General features: G+C 36.4%; 1 protein-coding gene across 1 annotated transcript; it reads right to left on the reverse strand.

Annotated features, from left to right (window-relative positions):
- Positions 1-1,188: 1,188 nt before the first annotated feature.
- Positions 1,189-8,058, reverse strand: LOC145639791 (uncharacterized). Its single transcript, XM_081691118.1, has 5 exons — positions 6,701-8,058; positions 5,811-6,589; positions 5,634-5,723; positions 2,005-2,757; positions 1,189-1,728 (listed from the first exon to the last, which is right to left on the reverse strand). The coding sequence occupies exons 1-5, from the start codon at positions 6,789-6,791 to the stop codon at positions 1,615-1,617; spliced, it is 1,827 nt and encodes a 608-aa protein (XP_081547244.1). The 5' UTR covers positions 6,792-8,058; the 3' UTR covers positions 1,189-1,614.
- Between the last annotated feature and the right edge of the window lie 2,676 nt (positions 8,059-10,734).

Here is a 10,734-nt window from a genome sequence, read left to right on the forward strand (position 1 = left end):
GTGTTTTGTTTAATGTTTACAACCAGACAGCGAAAGGGTATGGTATTATGTCAGACAGACTGTAAACATTGAGGAACTTCCAATATTCAAGACTTGATCTAAAATGTTGGCATTGGCATTGAAGATTCAACAAATAAAAACAATTGTCAAACAAAACCGTATTCAACAAATGAAAATATGCAAGTACACAGTTCACAAATATGGCACACATTTCACCCAGAGATAGGGCAACTTTGACCACAATGACTAACTATTCAACATTCCAGGCTCCTCCTAAGGAATCAAAGACACTTTGAATGTAAACAAATATGAAAGACGAGTACCAACATAAACAACAGAGGGTAGTATGATCTAGTGAGTAGTGACAAATTATGAGACACTACCAGTAATTTCAAAACAAATGACGAATCAAACTTAAAACATGTTGATTGGTGAATATGGCTTGAGATTGTTCTTAACAACTTATCTACCACTCCCGATTTGGAAATCCCCACTCTTATGGGTCAATTTGGATACTAATAATTCACATCAAATATTAGGATAATAATAATTCAGAGAATTTGACACAAATACAAGATTGATTTGTAAAGCCCCGGAGAGGAATAAATTGAATAGGACACAAATACACAGAATTCCTAATGGTCATTTCAATTCTCCACAAATCTCCCCCTCTTTATACATGTATGTTCCACCATAACCACCAGTCCGCCACCAACACTGCCATGGGAGCTTCTCTCTACCTCTCTCAAGCGAACTGTCACTTCCCTGCAGTCAGCCATGGGCAATCTACACACTATATCGTTTCCACATCTATACTTCAGCAAACTCTACTTAACTAAACTTGCTCACCATCCAACTGTTGATTCAAATCTCATGCAAAGAAGTACCATATTCATAATTTGCTAGTATTTTCTACTTGATTCTGTAATATTACCAATCCAATTAGGTTTTAAAGTAAAGCTTTAAGAATAATACATTTTGATTTTTTTTGAGATTTATAAATTGCTTGTAACTTTTGAAATTAACTGATAAAATTTCGATAATCAAATAATTGGAATTTGTAACTCAATTCCAGATTCCAATTCTCGGACTGAAATCAAAGTTTCCTGTAGCTTATTCTGCATTATCATGGTAAAAGCACAAGAAAGCAATTAAACTTCATCTCATTTTCACGTGCAAGCAATTAGATCATTGCAACTGGAAGGCATTAGAAATCATCCTAAGAATGGGAATATGAGCATGTACAGAATTTAAAAACCAAAAGCTCTTAGTATCGTACTTTTTGTCATAAACTGATCAAAAACCATAAGCTTTTCACATTCCGAACATTTTCTAAGAACTCCCGTCACAAAAGAAATTAAATCCTATCATCCACCCTCCGTCATCATGGCCAAGAAAAGATAGCAACTCCAGAATGGCAGAATGAGGCGCCAGAAATTATTGCATGGCAAAACCAAGTTCGCTCAGTTCAGTTCTACAGACACCCACTTTCTTTCTATCATATCCTTCTCACCTGATCAGCTTTCCCATTCAAAAACAAAGCAAAGCAGAAACCCAAAAAAATCTACCTTTCACTATTTTTCTGAAGCAGTATAGTAATCAAAAATTGAGTCTTCACAGCGAAGAATCAGAGGAAGCACCAGTAGGGCATGAAGCTGGAGCATTTGATTCCACAAACTTTGACTGCAAGCCTTGAAGCAGCTTCGATTCCGGTCTCCACTTCATGTACTGTCCAAAAACACATTAAATTTTTTGTCAGCTCATTGAGAAATCAATTTAAGGAACTGTGAGCAATTCTCTACAATCAGCCTGCTCACAGAAGAATATACAGAATATGGGACAGAATGGTTTGAAGTGTTTGACATACAATTGCTAAACTATACTCAGGTTAACAACAGTTGACATACAATTTAAGCAGACAATAAACCCGGGGGGGGGGGAGCCACTGTGTTAAAAGGATAATGCCATATCTGTGCCACGTTTATAAAAGGCAGAAATAAATACCTTTTCAACAAAAGCATTTATCTCTTCCTCTGTAAGGCCTTCATCATCTCCACCATCATCCTCCCAACCAAGAGCACGTAAAAAATCTAACTCTTCCTCCGGATGGATGAGTTCATGATGACTCAAGTCACTCCCTCTTTGGTCTGAAAAGCTCTCAGCCAAGTTACAAGTATCACCATTACAATTCACCTCACTGTTATCAGTGGGACTGGCTGGACCAGAGGCCATTTCCTTCTCTTCACCAGAATTCTGCACAATAGATGAGACAACTGAACCAGAATCCACAGCAGCAGAAGCACCACCCTTAGATTTCTTCCTCACCAAGTTAAAGAAATCATTTCGGCTCTGAAGTTGAGCATGGGACAGCCGCTTATCCACAACTTGTGCACCATTCATATTATAAGCAGGTGTCTTGCGGTCATTGTTAGAATGTTTCAGGAGAGTAGAATTCTTAGAAGGAAGAGAAACTGGATTAGAGCCAGCAGATGGACCATTAACAGCAGTTGTCGCCTTCATTGTTTGAGCAGGAACATCCTTCATAGCAGGAGAAACTACCTTTTCTCGCCCAGGTTTAAGCAAAAGAAGTTTTGAAGAAGATGGATTTAAACCATCTGCTCGGCCACTCCCACCACGGACAACTTGACTCCCAGATTGCAAAGATGGCATTTGCTGCTGCCCATTCTTAGGACCAGCCACACCATCATTTTGTCTAGCAGCTGTCTTAGGTTTCAGCTTATCAGATGGGTTAAGAACCTGCAGGGAAAGGAGATATCAAATTGAATCAGATAACTCTATGACACATGATCACATGAGCAAGCACCGTATTGAAACAGGCGCTATAAAACAGACAGGTAGACAACAGTTCCCTAAACAGAAAACTCAACACCCAAACTTATTTGTATTGTTACTTGTTAGTCCAAACTACACCATCGTATATGAAGCAAGAGCAGATACAAGAAATATGAGGCACCACACAAGCAAACATAAAGGCTCTTGCCTTCAACCATGAAATTCTATGTTACTCGGACTCTTTCATTTACCTCACGTGTCCGTGTCAACACGACATGTGTCGGACACCAACACCGACACTTGGACACTTCATTTTTAACTAAAAACACAGCTTTTTTCAAGAAAATGGGCAAGTCCGATGCTTGGATACCCGTGTCTAATTTGACACTTCATCCGAGTCCAAGTAGCATAGATGAAATTCCTTATCCTTCCGGACCTGTGGGGCCCACGCAAAACAAGGCAACATCAAACAGTTTCTACACTCACCAAATCTATTATAGGTAGGTCATGCAATGCCACCACCAAATGCAATGCTAAGAAGGAAACAATAGCCAGATAGGAATATTCGTAACTCGATTCAAAAATTACTGTTAACTATTGGATACAGCTTGTTAAGACTTTCAGTAAGATTGAGACAAATGATATTCCAAAACAAAAACTAAAGCCTTAATTAATCTCTAAACTTGAAGAAAGATTGTCATAGCTAATTTAAACCTACGGAGTATAAACACTATAGTATTATTAGGAGAGGCAGGATTACCTTGAAAAAGCCTTTTTGGCACACAACAATCTCGGCTAATTTTGACTATTCAAGGGTAGAATTGCATATATATTTTTATCTAATCATATGATTAACTCTTAAATCAAAATTCTACTATACCATATTATTCAATATCAAATTAATCTAATTCTATGCAAGACCATTCAATTACACGGATGCATATGCAGGGTAAACCACGAGATTAGAATAGAAAACTTTTAAACTTAGACCTATGATAGCATGAATTGTTTCCTACAACAACCTTCATCCTTCATTTAAGTCGAATAAATAGACTACGACTTTCTCCTCTTCCAAATCCAAAGGGCAGAGATTTTAGTACTCTATTTTACCTTAATTAAGTTCCACTCCACCAGTTCCAATTTTGACAGATTGACCACAAGAGACTAATTCAAATTGTAAATCCATTGAGCCATAATCTAAGGCACATCTTAACTCTTCTAGAATTAAATTGGTAACGATAAGGGTGAAACAAAACTCATTAAGCTCCACCACCCCCAATCACATTCACACACACACACACACACACACACAAACAAAAAAAAACAAAAAAACAAAAAAAAACAACAACAACAACAAAAAGGGGGGGGGGGGGGAAGGAAAAAGAAATGTTAATGAAAGAATGACTCTAGACTGGACAGGTGGACACTTCAAACTCTCAAATGCTTAATGACTACCAAATGTACCACAAGAGCCTAATGTACTATCTAAGACAGGTTGCTTCAAACTCATAAAAGTCATAACTAATCATGCAAATCTTTGAAGCTCGATCCAGTGTGACCCTATGTATAATTAAAGAAATTATATAACGAATGTAAATATTTTAGGGCACGAGTCTGACATTGCATTACAGCAGCTAAAAAAGAAAAATAACTGAGCTTAAAAGCCAACTCCTAGAAGAACTAGACAACAAAATGAAAAGAAAATCGTGGTGACAACACATCAAAAGTTCAAAACAATCTTACATGCCTTGGAAAATTAAGCAAAAAAGGTGTGATATGCATCAAACAAGATGGGAAGAAAGAAACCTCAAATCCCATACACTGTGTACTTAAAATACATAAAGTAATCCAGTACAAAAATCGGGAAAAGGGGGGGGGGGGGGGGGGAGTAAAAACTTGGAACTTAGCTTCCCAGAACAATTGACCGCATAAACCCTATCAGGTCATTTGGTAGCTGGAAATAAATGGTGAATGGGAATGAATTTTCAATAAAAATTAGGAGGGAAATAACATTGTAACCCACTAACCCCCATATGGTAAAGTAATTGGTAATTCCATTCTCAAGCATGTGTTTTCTTCATGTCAGTTTAGGGTGAAATAGCATTACCATGAAAATGAACTTTGATTTTCATTACAACTTTACATGCATATTCATTCCCATTACCATCATTTATGGCCAACTACTAAACAGGTCGTAATAGAAGACCTCACGCATCAGTTTTCTCTAAACAAACAAGCATGTGCATCTGAATTCTATTTAACAAATAGGACTGAATGGCAACAGACAATAAAAATCAATATCTACCGCAGCATACTTTGAAGAATCCATTAACATAAACACAGTAATAATATTCTAATAAAGTACACAACAGTTTCATTATAAAACAGAGTAAATGAAGCAGTAAGTCAGTAAATACCACACCTCTTAACAATCAGGTTTCCCACTTATGGAAAACTACAGAAAACCTTTGTCCTACAGCACAACATTAGTATTTTTGATGGATTTCTTCATTAGTGTTTTAAATGAACTTTGCAATAGGTGAAAAATCAATCAAAATAAACTTTTAGTGTTTAGAGAATAATTCCTTATGTTCATCCTAAAATGCCTATATTAAGCTTAAATGTTTGCATACATGGTAGCCTATTGCCCCTTCTCAGCCATTCAATCTTTGTTTAGCAGCAAACTTAACAGGCATTCATTTCTTGAATTTAATATGCAATGAAAATAGGCACACATTAAACTAAATAAGATAAATTTGCTGCATGCCGAGCAGATCTTTATTGCAGAGCCCCTGGTTCCAAATAAAATAAAAAGTGTGGAACTAGAAAAAAAGTATTACCGAGCTTTTAGGCATCGAGGAGGTCATAGGTATCAGCTTCTTAGATCCCACTGAAGGCAATTCCTCAAACCTCTGAGTCGGAACAACTTGCTGCAAAACAAATAAATAGTAGCACTATTCAGCAGTGCAATATGGAATATGAAACCAGTACCGTCAAGAAATGAACAAAATAAATACCTGCTGTACATTTTGAGGCCGCACAGGACCCTGTACCAATGCTTCAGCCATATTCAGACCATTAGGAGTACCTGCATCGCTTGAGGTTGAAGCAGAAGAAGGTGGACCACCAACAGCACAAGGAGTTGGCTGCAAGCTAGGGGAAGAGACAATGCTATTGCTGGCAGCCACAGGAACCTCAGCAAGAGCTGATGTCCAACCTTCACAGCCAATCAATGGAGAGGTGCCAATGGACAAGCTCTGAACAGCCCTAGTCATCCCAGGTGATGGTACTCTGGCTATATCAGGCGTTGAAGGCCTCTCATCAGTTCCAAGCAACGGGAAATCTTTATCAAATGACACCTTCTGGGTGCCAGCTGAAGGACTACCAATGGTTCCATTTCCACTGCCGTTCATGTTATGACCTCTACTTCTCAAATCCGGGACGGATCTGCGTTGCATGAGCTCATCTGGCCTTCTAGAGATCATGGACTGAGAACGTCTAAGAGTGTCCTTCTCAAACCTTCCACCAATAATGCTTGCCAAAGGATCAGAATACTCGGAATCCCAATTATCAGGATTGCCTAACTTTTCTCTATCTTTGGCACGTTGATTTCTGGCAGAATTTCTGAAGGAGGGCGAGTAAGGGTTCTTATCTTGCTTAATAGAGCCATTGCTGCTCGAAATTCTTCGAGAATTAGTTGATGAGCTCCGCTCTAAAACAGAGGAGTGGGGTGCATCTAAGTAACCGCTGCTATTCAAATTCCTATTTCTTTTTGGAAGTGCTAACAATGGACCATCTAGCAGAAAAACATGACATATAAAAGGAATATCAGTTATTAGCGATCAAGCGTATAAATAAAACCAACACACATATATATATAAACAAGCTTCCTAACAAGTGTTAGTACCTGATTTTGAAGATGAAACATGGTGGTTCAAATTCCCACCTCCAGTGCTTCTCAACCATTCCGGAACTAAACTGGGTTCACTTTTTTCCATAACAGGAGCTGAACATGTTAATGTACGTACCAACGAAATCTCTGATGAACTTCCCTTCTCTTCTTCTTCTTATTCTTCTTCTTCTGTCAATCTCTTTTTCTAGATACTAACCTATATGAAGCTGGGACCATCAACCCTTCTCAACCGGCTAAAACAACAATCTCCAACCAAATATCCTACTAGACTTCAATTTGCTATTCCCAGTTTCAAAACTACAATTAGAGTCAACAACTCTAAGTTATGAATTTCCACAAAACAACTCTTGTATCACAATCTTCAGAGCTAAGGTTTGATACTCGAATGCGATGCTGGGTTTATTGTCCAGAGCAATACTAAATCAAAAATGAATTGGAACAGCTACCCACCCTCCTGTACAGCTAAAACTAGGGTTTTGAAAACTAATTGTGGCGATCCTACGGTCAATAAAGAAACCAAAGGCGAAGACAAGTACCTACCCACACCAAGAGTATCAATGGAGGCGCAAACAAAAATGCCATTCGGCGAAAGAGAAACAATGGGGCATAAGAGAATTGGTGCAATACGCAATTCTACTCCTCCATCTTTGAAGAACAAGAAGATGGATTTGCAGAACAAAAGAAGCACACTTATGAGACCCTCATCACTTTCCCCAACAAACAAATTTCAATCCGCCACAAATTTTATCGTCAATACCACACTTTAAAAACCCTCAAACCACAAAATACCCAGATTATTGAATTTCACCACTGCCCCAATAACAAAACCCGAATTAATCAACAATAACGCATACGAAATACAGAAACCCTAACAAATTAATCCGATATTACCAGAAATGATTAGTAATTGAAAAAATTAAACGAAAATTAAACGCAGGAGAGAGAGAGAAATCCCGAAATCCCAACCTCAAAAACGGCGAATAATTGCAGCAGAAAATGGAAACGAAAAGCCGAAAGTAAACAGTTGATTGAAATTATCTCTGTGAATGCGAAAGTAAAAGTGAAGAGAAGTTGAACGAAGAACCCAGAAGTTTGTGGAAGACGATGAAATTAGGGTTTTTTTGGTTTTTTGGTTTAAGAATTTGGAATCGCAAACGAAAGAGGAGAGAGAAAGAGGTTGAGGGAAAATAAAAGAGGGGAAGGCAGGAGAGGGAGAGAGAGAGAGAGAGAGAAATTGCAGTTCTCAGAGAAACGAAAAACGGATACAAAGCGTATGAAGAACCACCTTCTTTGCCGAGAGAGAGAGAGAGAGAGAGAGAGAGAATTTGTGAAGGTTATAGGACTTGCTTCTTTTTTTCTTTTCTTTTCTTTTTTTATTTTGGGTCATTAGGGCGTTTTATTTGTTTTAGGTTATGTATGTATGTACAATGTTTGCTTACCACTTGTCTCTTCACAATCCCCTACTTCATTTCCATCAACTTTGCTCTCATTTCCCTAATAACGCATCAATTTAGATGGAGATTTTCACTAACGCTCTATTCATCTTATTTATGTAGAAATAGGGGTGATGATTTTTAGTTGCTTAATTACCTTAGAAATGATAAATAATTATGATTTATCACTAAACTTTTTTTTTATTTTTTGGTGCACTCGAGGGCCGGAGCCCGAAAAAAGATAACCAATAAACTAAACTAGGGGGGAACAAATCGTGGCAAAGCCACACCTACTACATCATTATGTAAAATACGCCCTAGAGCTAGGGGTGGGACTTGAATCAACTGAAATTTGTTATTCTGCTGGACTCCTTGATTGGCAAGCCAATCGGCAGCTTGGTTGGCTTCTCGATACACATGCTTCACCTCTACATTCCACTCTTGCCTCGCAATTAGCTTCTTGCAGTGAATCACATCATGAATACATTCACCATTAATCCATTATAGTCACTTGAATCAGTCAGAATTTGTACCACAGCTTGATTATCTATTTGGATTTGGAGCTTTGTAACTCCCATCTTTTTTGCCAATTCCAGTCCATACTCAACTGCTAACACTTCAGCTTTGAAAGCAAAGCAATTCCCCAAATTAAGAGAGTATTCATACTTTAGCCTACCTGCAGCATCTCTGATCTCTGATCACTAAACTTATTGAACCACTAAAAGATTTAAATTGATAATTAAGATAATAGATAAATAATGATCGAGTTACTTTACTTGATTATGTATGCTAGTAAAGAAGGTTATCAACTTATCAGAAAAAAGGACAAGTGGTTGATGTTATTAGAAACTCATGGGACAACTCCTTGGATTGCTATGATACACATATAACTACTTTGTAAGTTGAGCATTTTATAGCTTTGGGTTATTATAGTAATAGCTTGTACTTTTTCAATTTTATTGTAAATTATATCATTAAAAGTAACTATAGAGAAAGATTTTTGTTGATTGTTAAAATAATCATGCATAGCTAACGCTGGATGCTTATTACCTAACTAGGCATGGGGGTGAAGAAATTTATCCACCTACAATCAAAGATATGTAAATTGTTACACTTTATCAAAACACTAACTGGATTACTAATGATAAATATTTAATTACTATGTATGTTGTGCATAATTATAATTTTGGTCTTTTGGATGATTGTAATAATAGCCTACACTTGCCCATCAAGTATTAGCTTACTCAAAACTCGAAGGTATGGATTCCTTTGTTACCCCGTATTCCCAAGTGTTTCACCTGTAAATATTGGACAAAAAAAAAAAAAAAAAAAAAAAAAACGTGAGGATTCAAGCCTACTCAAGATCCCCTTATTACCAAGTTTTGATATGAGTTCAAAGGTATGGATTCCTTCATCACCCCTGTATTCCCAAGCGTTTGATCTATAAATATTGGGCAAAAATATCGTGGGGATTCAAGTCTACTCAAGGTCCCTTTACCAAGTTTTGATATGAGTTGTATGTTGGCAAGAAAGACTATGAGTTGATGAGTTCAACCAAATTAAGATAAGTAAAAGTCATGTGAATATATAACACATCATAAATGGTGGTTAGTACATGTTCTTGTCTTTTTTGCCCTATTATTACACGTATCATATGTAATTGATCGTATACATAATTTTGTACCAACCAACTATCAAGTTTTTTAAGGGCACCTTTTTTTGGTGCAAACTCTTCTTATTGAATTATTTGAAGAATATATATTATCTTCCTTGCAACACAAACCTAAAATAACTTTTTAATGATAAATGCACTAGGTAAAATTTATCACTAATTGATTATTTATGGATGGTGTCCAAACAATATGAAATTATGAAAATAAAAGATACATATATATTGGGTATATAAAACAAACTTTTGAAAACAAAAATATCGTTTTGTTTTTTTCGTGTTTTTTTCCCTTTGGGTGATGCTCATAACACAAGTATTTTTTTTTAAAAAAAAAATAAAAATTCAAGGGGTGTTCATGTGCACTTCATTTGATGATAATCATGCAAATGTGTTTAGTGAGTTTAATTTGTGTGCCTCCTTGAACCACTTTTATTATTTATTATTCTTGCTTAATACGACATGTCACCACTATTGTGTGGATTCATATACTTCTACATATCTCCTACCCTTCACTCAAAAAAATAAAAAAATAATGTCACGATTAGAGCCCATGACATAATATTTTCTGCCTTAAAAACATGTACTATCAAATTTCACTACATTCTTTGTTAATTATTTTGTAATGTACATTAGAGATTTGCTATCTTGTTACCAATCTATTGCCAATAGGAATAATCCTAATTGAAGAATTGATTTATAAAATATATTTATACAACGCAAAGTAGCCTTTAATTATTAATTATCATTGCTAGTGCAACTAAATAAGTTTTTCTCTTGCTAAGCCAAAACTAGACATTTCAAAAGTGTGCATTTGTTAGAAAATTTACTTGTAAGCATGATTTAAGGTGTTAATAATGATAGTTGTATCAACTTTGTTTTTAAATATAATTACCAAAATGTGTGTCCTTACTTATTAACTCTATTTG

This window comes from Chenopodium album, chromosome 7 (assembly GCF_948465745.1).
Source record: "Chenopodium album chromosome 7, dcCheAlbu1.1, whole genome shotgun sequence".
Taxonomy (NCBI): domain Eukaryota; kingdom Viridiplantae; phylum Streptophyta; class Magnoliopsida; order Caryophyllales; family Amaranthaceae; genus Chenopodium; species Chenopodium album.

Excerpts from the sequence above, each read along its gene's own strand:
- LOC145639791 (XM_081691118.1), bottom strand. The coding sequence starts at position 6,791 with ATGGAAAAAAGTGAACCCAGTTTAGTTCCGGAATGGTTGAGAAGCACT. Across the intron at positions 6,590-6,700 it reads TGTTTCATCTTCAAAATCAG|ATGGTCCATTGTTAGCACTT; the intron begins GTACTAACACTT and ends TTTTTCTGCTAG. Across the intron at positions 5,724-5,810 it reads GGCCTCAAAATGTACAGCAG|CAAGTTGTTCCGACTCAGAG; the intron begins GTATTTATTTTG and ends TTTGTTTTGCAG.